The sequence below is a fragment of the Scyliorhinus canicula genome, chromosome 25, assembly GCF_902713615.1.
Source record: "Scyliorhinus canicula chromosome 25, sScyCan1.1, whole genome shotgun sequence".
Classification (NCBI taxonomy): Eukaryota; Metazoa; Chordata; class Chondrichthyes; order Carcharhiniformes; family Scyliorhinidae; genus Scyliorhinus; species Scyliorhinus canicula.
In genome coordinates this window covers 18,787,243-18,813,321 of record NC_052170.1, presented here as the reverse complement: position 1 = coordinate 18,813,321, position 26,079 = coordinate 18,787,243, and the positions used below count along the sequence as shown (strand labels likewise).

The 26,079-nt window shown below is 46.8% G+C and overlaps 1 protein-coding gene across 8 annotated transcripts in view; it reads right to left on the bottom strand.

Moving 5' to 3' along the window:
- LOC119957125 (adhesion G protein-coupled receptor L1-like) overlaps positions 1-26,079 on the bottom strand; it is a 645,488-nt gene that overhangs the window by 167,854 nt on the left and 451,555 nt on the right. For 3 of the 8 annotated variants that reach the window (XM_038784852.1, XM_038784851.1, XM_038784853.1), the window contains exon 6: positions 10,812-10,826. The exons of the other annotated variants lie outside the window; for them this stretch is intronic. In XM_038784852.1, coding sequence (XP_038640780.1) covers positions 10,812-10,826 — 15 coding nt within the window. The remainder of the gene's footprint in view (positions 1-10,811; positions 10,827-26,079) is intronic. 8 annotated transcript variants of the gene reach the window in all.

Here is a 26,079-nt window from a genome sequence, read left to right as displayed (position 1 = left end):
GCGCCAGTGTACAAGTAGACCGATCCGGACCCTCCACGACAACCTCTGCCACCCGGGGGTCACCCGGTTCTTCCACTTTGTTAAAACCCGCAAGCTGCCCTACTCCATCGAGGATGTCAGGGCCGTAACCAGAAATTGCCAAATCTGCGCGGAGTGCAAGCTGCACTTCTACAGGCCAGAGAAAGCGCACCTGGTGAAGGCTTCCTGCCCCTTTGAACACCTCAGCGTGGATTTCAAAGGGGCCCTTCCCTCCACCGACCGCAACACGTATTTCTCAAACATGATTGATGAGTACTCCCGGTTCCCGTTCGCCAGCCCCTGTCCCGACATGACGGCTGCCACCGTCATTAAAGCCCTCCACAGCATCTTTACCCTGTTCGGTTTCCCCGCCTACATCCATAGCGATAGGGGGTCCTCCTTCATGAGTGACGAGCTGTGTCAATTCCTGCTCAGCAGGGGTTTTGCCTCCAACAGGACGACCAGTTACAATCCCCGGGGGAAACGGGCAGGTAGAGAGGGAGAACGGGATGGTTTGGAAGGCCGTCCTACTGGCCCTACGGTCCAAGAGTCTCCCAGTGCCCCGTGGCAGGAGGTCCTCCCCGATGCACTTCACTCCATCCATTCACTACTGTGCACTAGTACCAATGAAACACCTCATGAACGTCTTGTTGCCTTCCCTAGGAAGTCCACCTCGGGGCCCTCGCTCCCAACATGGCTGGCAGCCCCCGGACCCGTCCTACTCTGCAAACACGTACGGGCCCACAAGTCGGACCCACTGGTCAAGCGGGTACATCTCCTCCATGCTAACCCCCAGTACGCCTATGTGGCGCACCCCGACGGCCGACAAGACACGGTCTCCCTCCGGGATCTGGCCCCCGTTGGATCCCCACCCTCACTCCCCCCCACCAACCCCAACCATTTTTTCACCGGCGCACACCACCGCAGCCCCCTTCCCAGGAGGATCCGTCCTCCCACTGGCCCCATCCAGATGCGATGAAGCTGAAGACGACACGCTCCCAGAGCCACGGATGCCCGAGCCGATGCCAGCATCACCGCCGGGACTGCGACGATTGCAGAGGACGACCAGGGCCCCCGACCGGCTGATAGTTTCATTGTAAAATGATCTTGTAAATAATTGTCTGTAAATATGTGTATTGCATGTAAAGGCACCGAAGGGTACCGCTATAACCTCTACCACTGTAAAAGCAAGGCCACCACACCCACCGGACTCTTTTTTAAACAGGGGGTGAATGTGGTAGGCTGTATTAGGGGTATCGCAGTACCTAGGTGGGATGTACCTTACACTGTAGTACGAGTGGCAGAACCTGCATGCTGGTTCCGCCCAGCAGGCGGACCATAAGAGTCTGTGTTTCACCCACAGCAGTTATTCTGTACTGGAAGATGCTCTCGTACGAACGGGATATGGCGCTCGACTCATCGATCGACAGTTCCAACGCGCCACAGCAAAAAACCGCACCGACCTCCTCAGAAGACACACACGGGACACAACCGACAGAGTACCCTTCGTCGTCCAGTACTTTCCTGGGGCGGAGAAACTACGACATCTTCTTCGCAGCCTTCAACACATCATCAATGAAGATGAACATCTTGCCAAGGTCATCCCCACACCCCCACTACTGGCCTTCAAACAACCGCGCAACCTCAAACAAACCATTGTTTGCAGCAAATTACCCAGCCTTCAGAACAGCGACCACGACACCACACAACCCTGCCAGGGCAATCTCTGCAAGACATGCCAGATCATCGACTCGGATACCACCATTACACGTGAGAACACCACCCACCAGGTACGCGGTACATACTCGTGCGACTCAACCAATGTAGTCTACCTCATACGCTGCAGGAAAGGATGCCCCGAAGCGTGGTACATTGGCGAGACCATGCAGACACTGCGACAACGAATGAACGGGCATCGTGCAACAATCACCAGGCAGGAATGTTCCCTTCCAGTCGGGGAACACTTCAGCAGTCAAGGGCATTCAGCCTCTGATCTCCGGGTAAGCGTTCTCCAAGGTGGTCTTCAGGACACGCGACAACGCAGGATTGCCGAGCAGAAACCTATAGCTACGTTCCGCACGCATGAGTGCGGCCTCAACCGGGATCTTGGATTCATGTCGCATTACATCCACCCCCCACCATCAGGCCTGGACTTGTAAAATCCTACCAACTGTTCGGGCTTGAGACAATTTACACCTCTTTAACCTGTGATTATCCCTCTCCCTGGATCTGTAATGATTTGATTACCTGCAAATGCTCGCATTCCAAGCATTGTCCGGCATCTCTGACTTTGTCTATATAAATGTTTCTGGAACATACCTCGCCATTCACCTGAGGAAGGAGCCGTGCTCCGAAAGCTCGTGTTTGAATCAAACCTGTTGGACTTTAACCTGGTGTTGTAAGACTTCTTACTGTGCTCACCCCAGTCCAACGCCGGCATCTCCACATCACATTCTGTACCGGAGCTGCTGGGGTAACTACTTGTTCATTAAAGCCTTCAATTGGACTACAATCTCGCTTCAGTAGCGATTGATCATGCAGCAGCACACTCCTTACTCTTACACACACTGGGTTGTTAACAATCCTGCCTTTATAGCTGCTCTTTATTCGTAAGGTAGAACACATTTTTATAACCCATGTACTGTACTGACAGGGAGGTGTTGAATGTGCACACATGAAAACAATGAGGTAAAGGGCCATTTGTCGGGCAGGTAAAGTACCTGCAGCATGCGTAACCCATGGAAACACACGCAGAGCACGTGCAATCCAGGGAAACACACGCAGAGCATGTGCAATCCAGGAAAACACACATAGAGCACATGTGGCCCAGGGAAACACACGCAGAGCACGTGAAGCCAATGGGCCATCAGAACAAGACACAACCAATGGGTAATCAGAACACCCAGTGGTAGCATCACCACAAGAGGGCACCACACGGCCACTATAAAAAGGACAAGGCACACAGGCCCTGCCCCTTCCACTGGCAGAAAGCTAGAGAGCAAGACGTGTGTAGTTAGCAGCACCGTCACACCATAGCACGTGGTCAAGAGCAAGCTCATATAGTTAGTAGAGTCACTTATAGTGTTACGAGAGTTAGTGTGGTAGAGTGCAGAACTCTTTTAGGAGCTTTGTTAATCGCTCAATAATTACGTTCAACTTACCTCGAGGTCTGGAGTATTCTTCAGCAACGCCTACACCAAATAGCGGCTTATGTTACTCAAAGTAACATTTTTTTTCTTTTTTAAAATAAATTTAGAATACCCAATTCATCTTTTCCAATTAAAGGGCAATTTAGCGTGTCCAATCCACCTAGCCTGCAAATCTTTGGGTTGTGGGGGCAAAACCCACGCAAATACGGGGAGAATGTGCAAACTCCACATGGACAGTGACCCAGAGCCGGGATCGAACCTGGGATCTCGGCGCCGTGAGGCAGCAGGGCTAACCCACCGCGCCACCGTGCTGCCTGACTCAAAGTAACATAACAACACATGGTACAGGAGTGGCTACTGAATCTACCTAGTTAAACTCAGTAAGTTCAGAGACAAACTCTGACAGCTCTTTGGCAACAGAGCCAACACAAACAGCTACCGAATCCAGGCACGATGGACAAGGCACAGGCTCCTTGTCAACTCAGGACCACCAGCAATCTTAGTGCTAACTGGCGTTCATTATAAACAAAAATTCCAACTATGTGTAGAAGCATCCGACTTGAAACCCGCGACCGATGCTCGGAAAATAGCTCTCCTACTGACCACTGCGGGTGACCACGCAATAGAGATCTTCAACTCGGTTCAATACACAGAAGGGCAGGACAAAACTAAATACCAAACTATCCTGGAAACATTCGATAGCCACTGCGAGGTTGACACAAACAAAATACACTGAGCGCTACATCTTTAAACAAAGGATGCAAGGTAAAGATGAATCCTTCAATAGTTATCTCACTAACCTCAGTCCTAACTGACATAACTGACTCCATGATTAGAGACCGAATCGTTTTTGGCATCCACCCTGATCCTCTGAGAGAGCAACTGCTAAAAATTAAGCATATGACCTTAAAGATCGCTATCGAAACGTGCATTGTAAATGAACATTCAAAAAATCGCTACTCACAATACAGAAACGCTGAGTGTGAAAAACAAACCTCCCACGAGGTGGAGAGTGTTCAGGCCATCTCCCGGATGCAGCGCCTCCACATCTCCGATGGCAGCCATTTTGCGCACTCCTCCTGGGGCCCGGCGCATGCGCAGAACGACCGGAAACACGAATCGGTCGAGAACCGCACTGCGCATGCGCAAAAGGCCGAGACCGCATCGCGCAAGCGCGACGACGCACGGTAGGTCATGACGCCGACGTCATGACGTGTGCAAACTGTGGAACTCCCCACTTTAGAAAAAAATGCTCTGCAAAAGGCAAACAAGGTCTCCAATGTGGGAAACTCAACCACTATGCTGCCCAGTGCAGCTCTACACCACAATTCAGGAGTCAGCGACCACAGTTCAGCAGAACCACATCAGAAGTGTGCAACACCAAACGCATGACTCTGATCAAGGTAGTGCAACAGATCCAGACGATGACTAACTGGATAAAACATACCGAGTAGGCATCATCACAAAGTGCGAAAATGTCTCACCGGACACCTCGTAGTCAAATCAATCCTTGCCCTTGATTACGAGGATGAATGGAACGCAGTGATGGATGTCAACCGATGCCCCATCCAGTCCAAACTGGACACAGGTGCCACCGCCAACCTGATCTCGAAGTTGGACTTCACGAAAATCAAGAAGGCTCCCAAAATCCTTCCAGCTGCTTGCAAACTCCAGGACTACAATGGCAACGTAATCACAGCACTAGGGTCATGCCATCTGACACATAGAGACAAGCCTGAGATTGTCCAACCAGACATGGCGTCCCCGCTAGGTACTCAAGCCTGCAAGCAACTGAACCTCATCCAAAGGGTCTACACCATGGCGCCGTCTCATCAGGATCTTCAGGTCAGCATCGACGACATACTGACCCAATACCCAGATGTCTTCAGCGGAATGGGCACACTTCCATACGAGTACAAAATTCTACTACAGCCTGATGCAAAACCAGTGGTCCACCCACCAAGGGGAGTTCCTGCTCCACTGAGGGATCGACGGAAAGCAGAACTCACAACCCTACAGAGGAAAGGCATCATCTCTAAGGTCACTGAACCAACTGACTGGGTCAGCTCGATGGTGTGCGTCAAGAATCCTTCGGGGAACCTACGAATCTGCATCGACCCCAAGGATCGGAACAAAAACATTATGCGGGAACATTACCCAATCCCAAAATGGGAAGAAATCACGAGCGAGATGGCACACGCGCGCTTCTTCACAAAACTGGACGCATCCCAAGGATTCTGCCGAATTCAACTCGAAGAATCCAGCAGAAAGCTCTGCACCTTCAACACGCCTTTTGGCAGATTCTGCTGCAACCGAATGCCATTTGGCATCATCTCGGCATCTGAAATATTCCACCGCATCATGGAACAGAGGATGGAAGGAATAGACGGGGTTCGTGTCTATGTTGACGATGTCATCATCTGGTCTTCAACTCCAGAGGAACATGTGTCGCGACTGAAGAGATTATTCCGACACATACATGAACATGGCCTCAAGCTAAACAAATCCAAGTGTTGCTTTGGGATGTCCACGCTGAAGTTCCTGGGTGATCAGATATCGAAACACGGTGTCCGCCCGCACACGGACAAAATAAAAGCCATCGAGGCAATGAAAGTCCCCGAGGACAAGAAAGCAGCGCTGCGTTTCCTTGGAGTGGTAAACTTCCCCGGCAAATTCATCCCGAATTTGGCAACACACAACGGCCCCCAGAAAACTGATAAAGAAATCAACCACCTTCGAGTGGACAACGGACCACCAGACAGAGTGGTTGGAGCTGAAGGCCAAACTCACCACTGCACCCGTCCTCGCGTTCTTTGACCCTGATCGCGAAACTAAGATCTGGACCGATGCGAGTCAGGATGGCATTGAAGCGGTGCTGCTACAGAAAGATGACACATCATCATCGGTCCCAGCAGCATACACATCACGGGCAATGACACCGACGGAGACCAGGTACCTGCAGATTGAAAAGGAGAGTTTAGGTCTTCTCACCGGCATCCTTACATTCCATGGCTACTTCTACGGACTGCCAACATTCACCATTAAAACAGATCACAGACCTCTGGTCCACATCATCCAAAAGAACCTGAACGACATGACTCCCCGATTGCAGAGAATTCTGCTCAAACTCCGGAGGTACGATTTCAATCTTGTGTACACGCTCATCATTGCATTGTCCCGCTCCATCACCTCACCGAGTGAGCCACTAGAGATCATCCAGCACACTGAATCGCAGATATGTGCAACAACCTCCCGGCAACAGATGAAAATCTCGTTGTCATCAGAGAAGAGACGGACAAAGACCCCCTGCTGCAGCAAGTCATCTACAACCTAAACAATGGGTGGCCGAAAGGGCAATGCCCTTAATTCTACAACGTCAAAGACGACCTCACGCTGATCAACGGCATCCTGCTAAAGATGGACAGAATAGTGATCCCGCTGCGTCTCCAGTATGCGGCAAATCCACGAGGGACACCTGGGGGCATAGAAAAGTGCAGACGCAGGGCCCGGCAAGCCGTCTACTAGCCCGGCATTAACCAGGACATCACGGACATGGTCCTGGGCTGCAGGACCTGTCAGAAGTTCCAACCAGCACAGGGCAAGGAGACACTCCAACAACACGACCTGGAAACCTCGCCATGGTCCAAGGTCGGTATTGACCTATTCCACGTGAATGGTCGCGACGACTTCCTACTCATTGATTACTTCTCAAACTATCCTGAGGTGCTGAAGCTGTCCGACCTCACCTCAAAGACCGTCATCAAAGCGTGCAAAGAGACGTTCTCGCGGCATGGAATCCCAAATACTGTCGTGAGCGACAATGGACCGTGCTTCCACAGTCGAGAATGGATCACATTTGCTAAAGGCTACAACTTCAAGCACGTTACCTCCCGTCCGCACTACCCGCCGTCCAACGGCAAAGTCAAAAAGGGGGTGCACATCATCAAACAACTTATCCACAAAGCCTCGGACTCCGCCTCTGATGTACACCTTGCACGACTAACGTACCGGGCGGCTCCCTTATCAACTGGCATGTCACCAGCTCAACTGCAGATGAACAGGGACCTGTGAACAACACTTCCAGCCCTGCACCTGCCCAACCCAGATCACCTACCGGTACTAAAAAAGATGCAACAGCTTTGTGACGGTCAGAAACAGCACTCTGACTCACATGCCACTGAGCTGGACGCGCTATCCCCAGCAGACACCGTCAGGATCAGAATACCTGATGGCGGGTGGTCGGCCCCAGCTGTCATCATCCGTCAGGCCACGCCCAGATCCTACGTGATTAAAAACAGCTGACGCCACCATCATTCGACGAAATCGAAGGGCACTTTGGAAAATCATCCGCCCACTACCAATTCCCCCTCCACTGCCGTCTGTTGAAACGCCAGCTCAAGACACCACAACCACGATTCCACCAGTCTTGACTCCCACGCGGCTATCAAGACACCGGCATCCCCTCCGCCATCTCTCAGGAGGTCATCAAGGATGAGACGGAAACCCCAAAGACTGGACTTATGAACATTTTCCTTCTCATGTCTACTGTATATCCAAGTCATGCATATCATGTTATTATCTTTAGTCCTGTCAACCATAGCTACCATCACCACATTAGGCAGGCACACAAAAAAAAAGGGGAGATGTACTGATATGCAGACATGTAACCAATGGGCCATCAGAACAAGACACAACCAATGGGTAATCAGAACACCCAGTGGTGGCATCACCACAAGAGGGCACCACACGGCCACTATAAAAGGACAAGGCACACAGGCCCTGCCCCTTCCACTGGCAGAAAGCTAGAGAGCAAGATGTGTGTGGTTAGCAGCACCGTCACACCATAGTACGTGGTCAAGAGCAAGCTCATATAGTTAGTAGAGTGCACTGTGTTACTAGAGACAGATTAGTAGAGTGTCAAACTCATTTAGGAGCTTTATTAATCGCTCAATAAATACGTTCAACTTACCACAAGGCCTGGAGTATCCTTCAGCAATGCCTACACCAAGTAGCGGCTCATGTTACTCAAAGTAACATAACAACACATGATAAGGGAAACACACGCAGAGCACGTGTAGCCCAGGGAAACACACGCAGAGCCCGTGTAACCCGTGGAAACACACGCAGAACATGTGTAGCCCAGGAAATACACGCAGAGCACATGTAGCTCAAGGAAACACACGCAGGCCCTGTGTAACCCGTGGAAACACACGCAGAGCACGTGTACCCCAGGGAAACACACGCATAGCACGTGTAGCCGAGGGAAACAAACGCAGAGCTCGTGTAGCCCAGGGGAACAAACGCAGAGCTCGTGTAGCCCAGGAAAGCACATGTGGAGCATGTGGAGCCCAGGGAATCCCATGCAGAGCACGCGTAGCCCAGAGAAACACGTGCAGAACACATGTCACCCAGAGGAACACATGCAGAGCATGTGTAGCCCAGAGGAACACAGACAGAGCATATGTAGCCCAGGAAAACACACGTAGAACATGTGTAGCCCAGGGAAACACATGTAGAACATTTGTAGTCCAGGGAAACACATCCAGAGCACGTGTAGCCTAGGGAACCAGATGCAGAGCACGTGTTGCCCAGCGAAACACATGTAGAGCATGTGTAGCCCAGGGAAGCACATGTAGAGCATGGGTAGCCCAGGGAAGCACACGCAGAGCATGTGTATCTGTGGGAAACAGATGCTGGGCACGTGTAGCCCAGGGGAACACAGGAAGGGCATGTCTAATTCAATGCTACACGCTAAGGTGACATGGGTGACATACTGGAACACACGTGTGTGACACAGGGGCGCACATGCGTGAGTAACACGGGGAACTCACGCCGAGCATCCCTAAAACAGGCGAACACAATTGGAACAGGCTAAAGTGGAAAGATGGTGGGCTGAACTGATTCACTGCCAACGGGATTCCCCATTGAAACCATCCCATATCGCCGGGAAACCATTATTCGTGAACCCGCAATGAGGCCCTGGTGAAATTGGGCACCGTAAACGTTGTTCAGAATTGGGCCCATTCACTGCTTGCTGAATAAAGTTTTAATATCACCCGGCTCCCTATACTCGTCTGGAGAGCGAACATGCTCGTTGACTGGATGTTTCTTGAATGTCAAACAACCCGTACTCCCCCTTTCCGGATAAATGGAAAAAAAAAAGAAAGTTCAAAGAAATGCCCCTCTGTGTTTTTTTGCTGCAAGGGTTTGCTGGAGATTAATCTTTAATTGCTGGAGACTCAGTCCCGGGGGGCGGGCGTGACTACATCCAACCATGAGATGGCGATCAAGCGCATACAGGTGGATCATGTCACTCTCGATTCAGGGAGTAGGTTGTTAGGGGAGACAGTGAATAGTCTTGTTATCGGGAGCTCTCCAGTTCAAATCATAGTTTAAGTCAATCTGTTATCTTTTACGTCTTAGCCATCAAGTCGAATGTATTTAGTTGCCGCGTGAATAAATTAGCTTTGTTCAAAACTTAGCTTGTACTTTGAGGCCACCCTCATTCAGACATCAAAGAACATCCTCAAAACACACCCTCGAGTGGCAATTTCAGTCCAAACGTCATTCCCCCCCCCCCCCCCCCCCCCCCCCCCACAGATGGGGTGGTATCCAATTAACCCTTTGTCAAACCCAGCACCTCGGCCCAGACGTGGTCAGAATATCACATCATGACTGCATCACATCGTGGCTACGCTCCGGAGGGAGAGTCACCACGCTTTACCGCTTCTGCGCCGAAGAGCGACTTTTTTTTTCAACTTTAAAAAAAAAAAAAAAAAAATTTTTTACATCCCAGTCTGTCGGCTGGACGGGCAAATTCAATCCGGCGTCCGGGGGTCGGGTCTTCGCGTGGTAGGAGAACCCAATCGGAGAACCAAATCATAGGAAAAGAAAGCTCGCAGGCGCGGTGAAGGAAGATCGAAAAAAAATAAAGCAGAGCGAGAGAGAGAGAGACAGAGAGAGAGAGAGAGAGAGAAAGAGAGAGTGGAGCAGTGAGTGAGATAGCCCATGAATACCCCCCCCGCCACCCCCCGCCCCCCTTGGCCGTTAATGGGGATGATGAGAGGGTATCTGGATAGAAACAGGCAGATGGATCACGTCGCATCACCCAAGCGCGAGGAATGTCCCTGAGGAGGTAGAACAAAACAATCCAGAGCGATTTTCCATTCTTACACTTACTGACTCCCCCCCCCCCCCCCCCCCCCCCCGCCACCCCCACCCCGTGTCAGAAAAGGCGACACACAGGCTGCTAGTTAAAAGCAAATTACGGCGGATGCTGGAATCTGAAACGAAAGAGAAAATGCTGGAAGATCTCAGCAGGTCTGGCGGCATCTGTCGGGAGAGAAAAGAGCCAACGTCTCGCGCCCAGGTGCTGACCCCTTTGTCGAAGCTTCGGCAAAGAGTCATCGGACTCGAAACGTTGGCTCTCTTCTCTCCCCCTCGGTGGCTGCCAGTTACAGGCTCGAGTCCGAATTATTTTTTTTTGCCTACACGTGGGCCACTCATCGGGGCCGGGAGACCGGAGAAAAGGGGGGAGGAGGGGGTGGGGGGGGGTGGGTGGGGGTGGGGGTAAGGGGAGTAAACAATTATATAAGTACAAAAAACAAAGTGTTGGGGTTGGAACTGTGTACGTTATAGCTTTACCTTTTTGTTCCACTTCTATTTAAGCATCGGAAGAGAGAGAGAGTGAAAAAGTGCAAGAAAAAAGAGAAAATAGATTAACATATTTCCGAGCACCTCAAACCAGAGGAATAACTTTTTTTTTCTTTTTTTTTTTAAAGCTGATGATTCAACAAACCTGTCACAGAATAATTAAATAGTTTTGTCCCCGACGAGCATCCTTCATCTACTCAGTCTTGTGCAGGGCTCAATATTAGCGGCTAGCAGGTCATTACACAGTTTCAGGTTAAGAAAGAAGGGTTAGTTAGGCACCCCGGAACCGCCACGGGCTCGACAAGACACATTTCACAATCCCTTGGGAAAAATGACCACAGGTTGATTAAAATGAAAACAGACGGAATAATCGGAATCACCAGAGAACCAAAAAAAAAAAAAATTGGGGCCGGAGCCTTTACCTCCTTTGATCGAATGAGAGAAGAGGATCCATTAATTCGAGGTTACCCATTTGTTGACCCAGCATCCGTGTATCTGGGGCGGAGAACTGCATCTCACTTTACACTCAGCACCAACTCTGCGCCAGCCTTGTTTGGACTTGGGAGCAACCAGTCAACTAGGCCCTGCGGTTACTTAGCAACCAGTTAAGATGGGGGTTTAGGGTTGGGGGGGGGGAGGTGTTGGAGGGAGGTTTAATGGTTAATGCTGTACCACCCGTTGGCTTAATATCAATGATCTTTATTGGTGTCGCGAGTAGGCTGACATTAACACCGCAATGAAGTTACTGTGAAAAGCCCCTAGTCGCCACACTCCGGCGTCTGTTTGGCTACACAGAGGGAGAATTCAGAATGTCCAATTGATCCAACAAGTGCGTCTTTCGGGACTTGCGAGAGGAAACCGGAGCGCCCGGAGAAAACCCACGCAGACACGGGGAGATCGTGCAGACCCCGCACAGACAGCGACCCAAGCCGGGGCATCGAACCCGGGTCCCTGGCGCTGTGAAGCGACAGTGCTAACCGCCGTGCCACCGTGCTTCACCAGTTAAGATGCTGATTCGGTTGATAGAGTGGTGGAGCGTTCTGCGACGCCACACCCCATTGGGCTGCCCCAACGTTCCTTCGGACGTGACGTTCTCTCTGAAGTCTCTCCGCGGGGTTAGCCAGGGGCCATCGCATCCTCAGGGGAGAAAGAGGCGACGGCTCACAAACTACTCGGTCAGACAGATTGAACGGCGGAGAAGGTAACAGGCAAAACAAAGAACCACTTGACAAGTTAATGGGGCCGAGAAACAAAGGGTGGTGGAAGCGATCGGGGATGGGAGGGGGGGGGGCGGGTGACGGGAGTGCCCCATGGGTTGGGGGGGTCCGGAAAGTCTAACGGCTAACGGAAGGTCTTAGCCAGCGACGGAGAGAATTTGCTTGACACGTGACAGGGTGGGAGTTGGAGGGGTGATGAAGGTGGGAGTCTGGCGTGGAGGAGGGTGGTGAGTGGAGCAGGAAAAGCAGCTGGGCAAAAGTGCCCAGTGCAGAAGGCAATGGAGAGGAGAGTTCACGTTCAGGAATGGAAGAGTGACCCATGTGGATTTTCCCCGTGCCTCCCGGGGCCCTAACTGGTTGCTTGCTTACTCTGAACTGCCTTGAGATTAGGGAGACAGTAACATTGGCCTGTGCTCTTTAACAATGACAGGAGGGTACATGAATGATTACTCTGCACAGAGCTCAGAAGCCTGGGCATATAAAAGATAGACAGCACTGGAACACAACCTGTATTGCTCCATACAATCATCATTGGGATTGCATTGCACGAGACGTTGATGTGCAAGCTGATGGATTAGTCCATTCTGCAAACATGACTCATGAATATACAATAATGTACATCAATTCAACACAGTTTCCATTGTGCAACTGCAAAGAACAGACATTAAAAACAGTAATACATGTGGGCACATGATAATGAATAATTTTGCAAAACGTTCGCAATATTGAACTCTAAATAATTCTGGAGCATAGGTATAGAACCGACTGTTTACTGGTGATAGCTCAATAAGCTCTGATGTATTTGACGTTTTTATTACATCCCTCAGCATCCCAAATGTATTTTTTTCTTTCGCGTGAGGTGCATTGAAATGATGGAATTCTACTGTTCGGAGGTATCACTAAAGGCAGGCAAGACCGATCAAAGAGACGGGACTAATAGTGAGAAATTGGGAATTGCTCCACTGGTTTACGCTATGTGAGTGGCCCCCGTTCCAACTCAACAATCCCGGCCACAGAGTGTCCCCTTAGACACGTCCATCGGCGCCCTTCCCTCCCGCAACCTTTATCAGCAGGTTCAGCAGGCTGGGCCCAGAACAGGAGGCCAGATCCGACACTCAGTCAAAAGGCAGTCCGCTGACCACAAGGCGGCAGACTGCCTGCCTTGCAACCTCGTGATGCGACATGAGGGAACGGGATCCCTCCAAGCTCAACACCCTGCGTTTATTTTTTTTCCCGGGAGCGAGGCCTGCCTGACACCAGTGGGCCCGCGGGGCAGAATGGAACCCAGACCGTTCAAACGCAAAGGGCCGAGGGCTGGAATTTTCCCTTGGGGACGGGGGAACAGGAGCTGGGACGGATTCCCTCTGTCACTGGCCTGGAGACTGCCCCCCCCCCCCCCTGTCCTTTGTAGCGAGGTGGGCGGCCTCTCAAGGCCGGAGGGCCCAATCAGAGGCCTTCATGGTTCGAGGGGAGCAGCAGGTCACAGCAGCACAGGGCAAGGAGCTGAGAGGGTGCTTCAACATGGAGAAGCAACCCCCCCCCGCCCCCCACCCCCACAACATTTGTAAAAACTGTGAACAAAAAAAATGTTGGAATATCTCAGGCTTCACCTATGCCCAATGGTCACATATTCGGTTCTATTTTATTGGCGAGCTTATTCTGTTCTGTCGTCCCTTCATAATCTTTTCCAGATGGACCACTTTGGGGGTTCGTGGGGTGGGGTGAGGGAGGCAAATCCCCCAAGGGGAGGGCTTGAGGCCTGCCTTCTGCTGGCTGTCTGCCTCCCTGGGGCGGATAACTCCCCTCCCTCCCCCGCTTCCCCCTCCAGCCCACCTCGGCAGGATGTGGCCGCACCAGGAGCAGGGTAGGGAAACTGAAACGCTGACGGTCAGGGATATTTTCAGGCCGCTGCCATCTTTGTTTTTATGACCTCTGACCTTCGGCAGGGCCTGAAAATTCTGCCCTGTGTGTGTGTGCGGGGCCTGGGCAGGCTGGGCAGGCCTTTAACCCAGGCTTCAGGAACATGGGTTTATGGTGGGCCGGACAGGGGTGGAGGGGTGGTAGGTGGTGGGGGTGGGTTGTGAGGTGGGGGTGGGGGGGGGGGGGGGAATGCAGGGTATGGTCATGAGCCCGAACTTGCCAGCAGCGAGATCTTCTCAGCAACCTACCTGGACGCAATCAGGCCCAAAGAGAGGGATGAGCCTTCTGTCGGCTCTGGGGGTAAGATAGGTTTTGACCGAGGCAAGTTGGAGATCATGCGGCACCCCTCAACCTGGACACCCTTTCGGAAATGCTTTAAATTAAAATTTGGAGGGGCCAAGCAGGCAGGCAGGCCCCTGTGGATGTCCCACCGGGCTGTGGTGTGGGTGGTGGCCGAGGATATGGCTTCCCTTGCTTGACGGTCCTCTCTTTGGGCGGAGGGCTTCCAGCTCCAGAGGCCCCTGAGGGTGCTGCACCACCGAGGGTGGGGGGTGTAGGGGGTGCCTTGCGTGGGGGGGGGGGTGCCCTGCCACTGCAGAAATGTAAGCAGGCTGGGCGAAAAAGTCATCTTTATTGGGCCATTAATGATTAAAATTGGCTTCCTGCGACTTTCCCAGAAAGTCCAAACTTCAAAGTCAACGCATCTCCAAATTTTCCCATCCTGCCCGCTGGTGTCAGGTTGGAAATTCCCACCTTATATTTGGGAACTGGACGGAGAGTGTTTAAGTGTACTGGATAGCACAAGGAATTAAATCATTAACCCTGCCTGTCTGACGTACATCTAATCTCAGGGCGGAAAGGGTGTTGGAACTGAAGTCTTCCACGGTTGCCTTCTCGTGCCAACAGAGAGAAGGACCCATTCCGTCTTCCGCAGTCACTGGACACCTATCTCGGCAAATATATAAGCATTTCCGGCTATTAGGGGAGGGTGACCCCACAGCAGCCTTAGTCAAAGTTGGTCATGGGCCCACTCCTTCTCCCGCCTCTTCCCCCCCCCCCCCCCACAACGTTCCCAACCCATCCCAACCCCCTCAAACGAAAGAAAATTGAGAGATTTTGATATACATTTCCCTGTCTCCAGGGAACGGGGAGAGGGGTGGAGCGGTGGCTAGTAATCAACAGGACGTCGCCTTGCTCACCTTTGACCTGATTCTTAAGACATCAGAGGGTTCCGGGGGTCAACGTTGACGGCATCCAAAACAACTCCCTCTCGACTAAATACGACATCTCCGCTGGGGTGGGGATGGTGGTGTCTGTCACACCGGCAGAAGGGTGCGATTCCGTGAGTATGACTATGTCAGCCTGTTGCTTGACTGGTCTGGGAGACAGCTCTCTGAATGCTGGGAGAAGCCCCCCCCCCCCCCCCCCCCAGATCTGAGTAAGGAGCCTTTGGAGTGTCAGCATGGCTGGATGTGTCATTGCTGGGTCCATGGCCAATGCCGGGTGGTTTGTCCAGGTTCATTGCTTTGCTGCTGAAATTTGGTACCAGCCAGGACCATTACAGGGTCAGCGGCATTGCTGTGGGTCTGGAGCGACGGGTAGGCCAGAGCGGGTAAGGACGGCAGATTTTTATCTCGAACGGACATTGATGAACCTGTTGGGCTGATACGACAATCGAGGGTGGGTTCAAGGTCACCATTATTGGGATCATTCTACATTGCAGATTTAACAATGAACTGACTTCAAATTCCGCCAGTTGCCGTGAAGCCATTCTGTACTCATGTCTGCTGAGCGTTAGCCTGGGCTCCTGATTTACCCTTCGCATGGCAGAACCTCTGTGTCACTGCATCCCCTGTTAGTGGCTCAGTCGGATTTTAATAACAATCCAACACTTCAATTTGCCAACTATTTATTGATAAATTGTTTAAATTATTGAACTGCCATAGCGATTACATTCACGGTCTCTGGACATTGAGTCCAGGCCTCAAGTTCTTCATAACCAGCATCAAAAGCAATAAACTACCCATTTCACTGGGCAGGTACAGCACGGGGTTAGATACAGAGTAAACCTCCCTCTACACTGTCCCCATCAAACACTCCCAGGGCAGGTACAGCACGGGGTTAGATACAGAGTAAAGCTCCCTCTATACTGTCCCCATCAAACACTCCCAGGACAGGTACAGCACGGGGTTAGATACAGAGTAAAGCTCCCTCTACATTGTCCCCATCACACACTCCCAGGACAGGTACAGCACGGGCTCAGATACAGAGTAAAGCTCTCTCTACACTGTCCCCATCAAACACTCCCAGGACAGGTACAGCATGGTGTTGGATACAGAGTAAACCTCCCTCTACACTGTCCCCATCAAACACTCCCAGGACAGGTACAGCACGGGGTTAGATACAGAGTAAAGCTCCCTCTATACTGTCCCCATCAAACACTCCCAGGACAGGTACAGCACGGGGTTAGATACAGAGTAAAGCTCCCTCTACACTGTCCCCATCAAACACTCCCAGGACAGGTACAGCACGGGGTTAGATACAGAGTAAAGCTCCCTCTACACTGTCCCCATCAAACACTCCCAGGACAGGTACAGCACGGGGTTAGATACAAAGTAAAGCTCCCTCTGCACTGTCCCCATCAAACACTCCCAGGACAGGTACAGCACGGGGTTAGATACAGAGTAAAGCTCCCTCTACACTGTCCCTATCAGACACTCCCAGGACAGGTACAGCACGGGGTTAGATACAGAGTAAAGCTCCCTCTACACTGTCCCTATCAGACACTCCCAGGACAGGGACAGCACGGGATTAGATACAGAGTAAAGCTCCCTCTGCACTGTCCCTATCAAACACTCCCAGGACAGGTACAGCACGGGGCTAGATACAGAGTAAAGCTCCCTCTACACTGACCCCATCAAACACTCCCAGGACGTACAGCACAGGGTTAGATACAGAGTAAAGCTCCAACTGTGTTGAAGAAACGTTTTTGCATGACACTAAACCTGGAATTAGTAGCCACATGCCTTGCAGTGCACCAGAAAGTGTTATAGTCCCTTGCTCACTTGGAATGAACCTCTCGTGCTTATTTCCAGCAGAAATAAGACAGAGACATCAGTCACTTGAACTCAGTCACCAAGGGATATGACATTTCATAAAAGACACCTTTATGATGGAGAAACTTGATCTCAGGTCTCCTACAAGGTTTGTGGTTTACACTCATCTCCGTGATGTCAAGAACACAATATGGAAGAATGATATTTCTGATGAAGTCAATGTCTACCCCCTTTTATTCAGTCATCAGGTACACATTCTCACGCAGGAGATCAGGACAACTGTTTACTGAGCTGAACTTCACATTCACTGTCCTGTACGTACCGTTTACTCCCACACTGATATGAATGATATGAGCGATAAACAGACAAGACAAATATGGATGTTATCATCCCCAAAGGAGGCTACATTCTGTTGAATGAGGGGAGCTACCTAGTATGCCGTGATTCATCATTCAGAAAAATAATATGAGAGCAAAGTACTGCAAACAATGTAATAAAGTAGTCATGATATTTACAGCTGTGTTATCACAGGAATTGGTGAGTTATCATCACGATTACTGGTGTGTTATCATCACTGTTACTGGTGTGTTATCATCATCGTTACTGGTGTGTTATCATCACAGTTAGTGGTGTGTCATCATCACTGTTACTGGTGTGTTATCATCACTGTTACAGGTTTGTTATCATCATCGTTACTGGTGTGTTATCATCACAGTTAGTGGTGTGTTATCATCACTGTTACTGGTGTGTTATCATCACTGTTACTGATGTGTTATCATTACTGTTACTGGTGTGTTATCATCACTGTTACAGGTGTGTTATCATCACTGTTACTGGTGTGTTATCATCACTGTTACTGGTGTGTTATCATCACAGTTACTGGTGTGTTATCATCACTGTTACTGGTGTGTTATCATCACAGTTACTGGTGTGTTATCATCACTGTTACTGGTGTGTTATCATCACTGTTACTGATGTGTTATCATTACTGTTACTGGTGTGTTATCATCACTGTTACAGGTGTGTTATCATCACTGTTACTGGTGTGTTATCATCACAGTTACTGGTGTGTTATCATCACTGTTACTGGTGTGTTATCATCACAGTTACTGGTGTGTTATCATCACTGTTACTGGTGCGTTATCATCACAGTTACTGGTGTGTTATCATCACTGTTACTGGTGCGTTATCATCACAGTTACTGGTGTAATATCATCACTGATGCTGGTGTGTCATCATCACTGTTACTGGTGTGTTATCATCACAGTTACTGGTGTAATATCATCACTGATGCTGGTGTGTCATCATCACTGTTACTGGTGTGTTATCATCACAGTTACTGGTGTAATGTCATCACTATTACTGGTGTGTTATCATCACAGTTACTGGTGTAATATTATCACTGTTACTGGTACGTTATCATCACTGTTACTGGTGTGTTATCATCACTGTTACTGGTGTGTTATCATCACTGTTACAGGTGTGTCATCATCAGCGTTACAGGTGTGTCATCATTACTGTTATGGGTGTGTTATCATCACTGTTACTGGTGTGTTATTATCACCGTTACTGGTGTGTTATCATCACCGTTACTGGTGTGTTATCATTACTGTTACTGGTGTGTTATCATCACAGTTACTGGTGTGTTATCATCACAGTTACTGGTGTGTTATCATCACTGTTACTGATGTGTTATCATTACTGTCACTCGTGTGTTATCATCACCGTTACTGGTGTGTTATCATCACTGTTACTGGTGCGTTATCATCACAGTTACTGGTGTGTTATCATCACTGTTACTGGTGTGATAACATTACTGTTACTGGTGTGTTATCATCACAGTTACTGGTGTGTTATCATCACTGTTACTGGTGCGTTATCATCACAGTTACTGGTGCGTTATCATCACTGTTACTGGTGTGATAACATTACTGTTACTGGTGTGTTATCATCACAGTTACTGGTGTGTTATCATCACTGTTACTGGTGCGTTATCATCACCGTTACTGGTGTGTTATCATCACTGTAACTGGTGTGTTATCATCACAGTTACTGGTGTGTCATCATCACTGTTACTGGTGCGTTATCATCACTGTAACTGGTGTGTTATCATCACAGTTACTGGTGTAATATCATCACTGATGCTGGTGTGTCATCATCACTGTTACTGGTGTGTTACCTTCACAGTTATTGGTGTGTTATCATCAGAGTTACTGGTGTGTTATCATCACTGTTACTAGTGTGTTATCATTACTGCTATGGGTGTGTTATCATCACTGTTACTGGTGTGTTATTATCACTGTTACTGGTGTGTTATTATCACTGTTACTGGTGCGTTATCATCACTGTTACTGGTGTGTTATCATTACTGTTACTGCTGTGTTATCTTTCACAGTTACTGGTGTGTTATCATCACTGTTACTGGTGTGTTATCATCATCGTTACAGGTGTGTCATCATCACTGTTACGGGTGTGTTATCATCACTGTTACTGGTGTGTTGTCATCACTGTTACTGTTGCGTTATCATCACTGTTACTGGTGTGTTATCATCACCATTACAGGTGTGTCATCATCACTGTTACTGCTGTGTTATCATCACTGTTACAGGTGTGTTATCATTACTGTTACAGGTGTGTTATCATCACTGTTACTGGTGTGTTATCATCACAGTTACTGGTGTGTTATCATCACAGTTACTGGTGTGTTATCATCACAGTTACTGGTGTGTTATCATTACTGTTACTGGTGTGTTATCATCACTGTTACAGGTGTGTTATCATCACTGTTACAGGTGTGTTATCATTACTGTTAGAGGTGTGTTATCATCACAGTTACTGGTGTGTTATCATCACTGTTACTGGTGTGTTATCGTCACTGTTACTGGTGTGTTATCATCACTGTTACTGGTGTGTTATCATCACTGTTGCTGGTTTGTCATCATCAGTTACTGGTGTGTTATCATCACTGTTACTGGTGTGTTATCATCACTGTTACTGGTGTGTTATCATCACTGTTACTGGTGTGTTATCATCACTGTTGCTGGTTTGTTATCATCAGTTACTGGTGTGTTATCATCACTATTAAAGGTGTGTTGTCATCACTGTTACTGGTGAGTTATCATCACTGTTACTGGTGTGTTATTATAACAGTTACTGGTGTGTTATCATCACTGTTACTGGTGTGTTATCATCGCTGTTACAGGTGTGTTGTCATCACTGTTACTGGTGTGTTATCATCAGTGTTACTGGTGTGTTATCATCACTGTTACAGGTGTGTTATCATCACTGTTACTGGTGTGTTATTATCACTGTTACTTGTGTGTTATCATCACAGTTAGTGGTGTGTTATCATCATTGTTACTGGTGTGTTATCATCACTGTTCCTGCTGTGTTATCATCACTGTAACTGGTGTGTTATCATCACTGTTACAGGTGTGTTATCATCATCGTTACTGGTGTGTTATCATCACAGTTAGTGGTGTGTCATCATCACTGTTACTGGTGTGTTATTATTACTGTTACTGCTGTGTTACCTTCACAGTTACTGGTGTGTAATCATCACTGTTACTGGTGTGTTATCATCAGAGTTACTGGTGTGTTATCATCACTGTTACTGATGTGTTATCTTCACAGTTACTGGTGTGTTATCATCACTGTTACTGGTGTGTTATCATCACCGTTACAGGTGTGTCATCATCACTGTTACGGGTGTGTTATCATCACTGTTACTGGTGTGTTATCATCACCGTTACAGGTGTGTCATCATCACCGTTACAGGTGTGTCATCATCACTGATCCTGGTGTGTTATCATCACTGTTCCTGCTGTGTTATCTTCACAGTTACTGGTGTGTTGTACAACCAGTATACAACACTAAGTAATCCTTAATAACTTTCCAAATAACATCCAGAAGACAAAAGAAACACCTTTTAACAAAAGCACATTAGGTTTACATTCACTACTGAGAACATTTATAATTCTGAATTCACCAAATGATCAAGACATAGTCTTTTCATGGCAGAGAGAACAACAGTACACCTGCTCTGTCTGGCTTCAGCTCCAACACTGAAAACAAAACTAAAACACACCCTGCAGCAAACAGCCTAAAGTGAAAGTAAAATGCTGACAGACAATACAGCTCCACCCACACTCTGACATCACTGTAGTAGTATGAGCAGCCAAACATTTCTTAAAGCGACGTTCTCATGACATTATCACTGTTACTGATGTGTTATTATCACTGTTACTGATGTGTTATAATCACTGTTACTGATGTGCTATAATCACTGTTACTGATATGTTATAATCACTGTTACTGATGTGTTATAATCACTGTTACTGATGTGTTATAATCACTGTTACTGATGTGCTATAATCACTGTTACTGATATGTTATAATCACTGTTACTGATGTGTTATAATCACTGTTACTGATGTGTTATAATCACTGTTACTGATGTGTTATAATCACTGTTACTGATATGTTATAATCACTGTTATAATGTGTTATAATCACTGTTACTGATGTGTTATAATCACTGTTACTGATATGTTATAATCACTGTTACTGATGTGTTATAATCACTGTTACTGATATGTTATAATTACTGTTACTGATGGGTATAATTGCTGTTACTGGTATGTTATCACCCCTGTTACTGGGGTGCTGTCATCACATTTACAAATGTTGTTATCATTAGTGTTGCTGGTGAGTTATTATCACTGTTTCTGTTATCCTCAGTGATACTGAAGTGATGTCATCGCTATTACTGGTGTATTATCACCCCTGTTACTGATGTGTTATCATCAATGATACTGAGGTGTCATCATCACTGTTACTGGTGTGTTATCATCACTGTTACTGATGTGTTATAATCACTGTTACTGATATGTTATTATCACTGTTACTGATGTGTTATCATCACTGTTAGTGGTGTGTTATCATCACTGTTAGTGGTGTGTTATCATCACTGTTAGTGGTGTGTTATCATCACTGTTAGTGGTGTGTGGCCATCACTGTTACTGGTGTGTTATCATCACTGTTACTGGTGTGTTATCATCACTGTTAGTGGTGTGTTATCATCACTGTTAGTGGTGTGTTATCATCACTGTTAGTGGTGTGTGGCCATCACTGTTACTGGTGTGTTATCACCACTGTTAATGGTCTGTTATCATCATTGGTACTGATACGTTGCCATGACAGTTACTGGTATTTTATCCTCACTGTTACTGGTGTGTTATCATCGCTGTTACTTGTGTTATCACCACTGTTACTGGTGTGTTATCATCACGTTAATGGTCTGTTATCATCACTGTTACTGCTGCATTATCATCACTGTTACTGGTGTGTTATCATCACTGTTACTGCTGCATTATCATCACTGTTTCTGGTGTGTTACCATCTCTGTTACTGGTATGTGGCCATCAGTGTTAAAGGTGTGTTATGATCACTGTTACTGGTATGTGGCCATCAGTGTTAAAGGTGTGTTATTATCACTGTTACTGGTATGTTACCATGGCTGTTACTGATCTATGATTATCACTGTTACAGGTATGTTAACTTCACTAATGCTGGTTTGATATCATCACAGTTACTCGTGCATTATCTTCACTTTTACTGTAGTGTTCTCACCACTGTTACTGGTGTGTTATCATGACTATTACTGATGTGATATCATCACTGTTACTAGCGTATTATCATCACTGTTACTTGTGTGTTCTCATTCCTATTACTGATGTGTTTTCATGTTAGAGGAGTGTTATCATCATTCTTCATGGAGTGTTACCATCCATGTTGCTGCCATGTTAGTATCACTGTTACTGGTGTGTTATCATCACTGTTTCTAATGTGTTATCATAAATGTTGCTGGTGTGTTATCACCACTGTTGCTTGTGCATTATCATCACTGTTTCTGGTGTGTTATCATCACTGTTACTGGTGTGTTATCACCACTGTTACTTGTACGTTATCATCACTGTTACTGGTGTGTTATCACCACTGTTACTTGTGCGTTATCATCACTGTTTCTGGTGTGTTATCATCACTGTTACTGGTGCGTTATCATCATTGTTTCTGCTGTGTTATCATCACTGTTTCTGGTGTGTTGTCATCACTGTTGCTGGTGTGTTATCACCACTGTTTCGGGTGCGTTATCATCACTCTTACTGCGTGTTATGATCACTGTTACTGGTGTGTTATCATCACTGTTTCTGGTGTGTTATCATCACTGTTACTGGTGCGTTATTATCATTGCTTCTGGTGTGTTATCATCACTATTTCTGGTGTGTTGTCATCACTGTTGCTTGTGTGTTATCACCACTGTTTCTGGTGTGTTACCATCACTGTTACTGGTGTGTTATCATCACTGTTACTGGTGTGTTATCATCACTGTTACTGAAGTGTTATCATCACTGTTACGGATAGGTTATCATTGTTACTGGTGCGTTATCATCACTCTTATTGCGTGTTATGATCACTGTTACTGGTGTGTTATCATCACTGTTTCTGGTGTGTTATCATCACTGTTACTGCTGTGTTATCATCACTGTTACTGGTGTGTTATCATCACTGATGTGGTGTGATATTATTGTTATGGGCCAGGGTTTAGAGAACCCCAAAGTGTATCATGGAGTTCACCTGAGCCACAACTTTTAATAGATTGTGGTATGGGGAGCACATGGCCCACTCGACAGGTGTGGTACAGCAGAAATGGAAAAGTATTTTTAAAAAGCAAAACAATTTTTATTCTATGAACTCAAGTTAAGCTTTTTAAACATACAGTGAACATCTTAGCAACCATCAATTCAAATACAACCCCCAAAGAATACAACACTAAGTAATCCTTAATAACTTCCCAAACAACATCCAGAAGATAAAAGAAACACCTTTTAACAAAAGCACATTAGGTTCACATTCACTACTGAAAACATTTATAATTCTGAATTCACCAAATGATCAAGAGATAGTCTTTTCATGGCAGAGAGGACAACAGTACACCTGCTCTGTCTGGCTTCAGCTCCAACACTGAAAACAAAACTAAAACACACCCTGCAGCAAACAGCCTAAAATCAAAGTAAAACGCTGACAGACAATGCAGCTTCACCCACACTCTGACATCACTGTAGTAATATGAGCAGTCAAACATTTCTTAAAGCGACATTCTCATGACATTATCATTGTTACTGATGTGTTATAATCACTGTTCCTGATGTGTTATAATCACTGTTATAATGTGTTATAATCACTGTTACTGATGTGTTACAATCACTGTTACTGATGTGTTATAATCACTGTTACTGATGTGTTATAATCACTGTTACTGATGTGTTATAATCACTGTTACTGATATGTTATAATCACTGTTACTGATGTGTTATAATCACTGTTACTAATGTGTTATAATCACTGTTACTGATATGTTACAATCACTGTTACTGATGTGTTATAATCACTGTTACTGATGTGTTATAATCACTGTTACTGATGTGTTATAATCACGTTTACTGATATGTTATAATCACTGTTACTGATGTGTTATAATCACTGTTACTGATATTTTATAATTACTATTACTGATATGTTATAATTACTGTTACTGATGGGTATAATTGCTGTTACTGGTATGTTATCGCCCCTGTTACTGGGGTGCTATCATCACCTTTACAAATGTTGTTATCATTAGTGTTGGTGATGAGTTATTATCACTTTTTCTGTTATCCTCAGTGATACTGAAGTGATGTCATCGCTATTACTGGTGTATTATCACCCCTGTTACTGATGTGTTATCATCAATGATACTGAGGTGTCATCATCACTGTTACTGGTGTGTTATCATCACTGTTAGTGGTGTGTTATCATTACTGTCACTGGTGTGTTATCATCACTGTTACTGGTGTGTGACCATCAGTGTTAAAGGTGGGTTATGATCACTGTTACTGATATGTTACCGTAGCCTTACTGATGTGTGATTTACACTGTTGCTGGTATGTTAACATCACTAATGCATGTTCGATATCATCACTGTTACTTGTGTGTTCTCATTCCTATTACTGATGTGTTTTCATGTTAGAGGAGTGTTATGATCACTGTTCCAGGTGTGTTACCGTCCATGTTGTTGCTATGTTATCACTGATATTGGTGTGTTATCATCACTGTTACTAATGTGCTGTCATAAATGTTGCTGGTGTGTTATCATAACAGTTACTGGTGTGTTATCATAACTGTTACTGGCGTGTTATCATAACAGTTCCTGGTATGTTATCATCACTGTTACTGGTGTGTTATCATAACAGTTACTGGTGTGATATAACAGTTACTGGTATGTTATCACTGTTACTGGTGTGTTATCATCACTGTTACTGGTGTATTATCATCACTGTTACTGGCGTGTTATCATAACAGTTACTGGTGTGTTATAACAGTTACTGGTATGTTATCACTGTTACTGGTGTATTATCATCACTGTTACTGGTGTGTTATCATTACTGTTAGTGGTGTGTTATCATTACTGTTAGTGGTGTGTTATCATTACTGTTACTGGTGTGTTATCATCACTGTTACTGGTGTGTTATCATCACTGTTATAATGTGTTCACTGTTACTGATGTGTTATAATCACTGTTACTGATGTGTTATAATCACTGTTACTGATGTGTTATAATCACTGTTACTGATGTGTTATAATCACTGTTACTGATATGTTATAATTACTGTTACTGATGGGTATAATTGCTGTTACTGGTATGTTATCGCCCCTGTTACTGGGGTGCTGTCATCACATTTACAAATGTTGTTATCATTAGTGTTGCTGATGAGTTATTATCACTGTTTCTGTTATCCTCAGTGATACTGAAGTGATGTCATCGCTATTACTGGTGTATTATCACCCCTGTTACTGATGTGTTATCATCAATGATACTGAGGTGTCATCATTACTGTTACTGGTGTGTTATCATCACTGTTAGTGGTGTGTTATCATTACTGTTACTGGTGTGTTATCATCACTGTTACTGGTGTGTTATCATCACTGTTACTGGTGTGTTATCATCACTGTTACTGGTGCGTTATC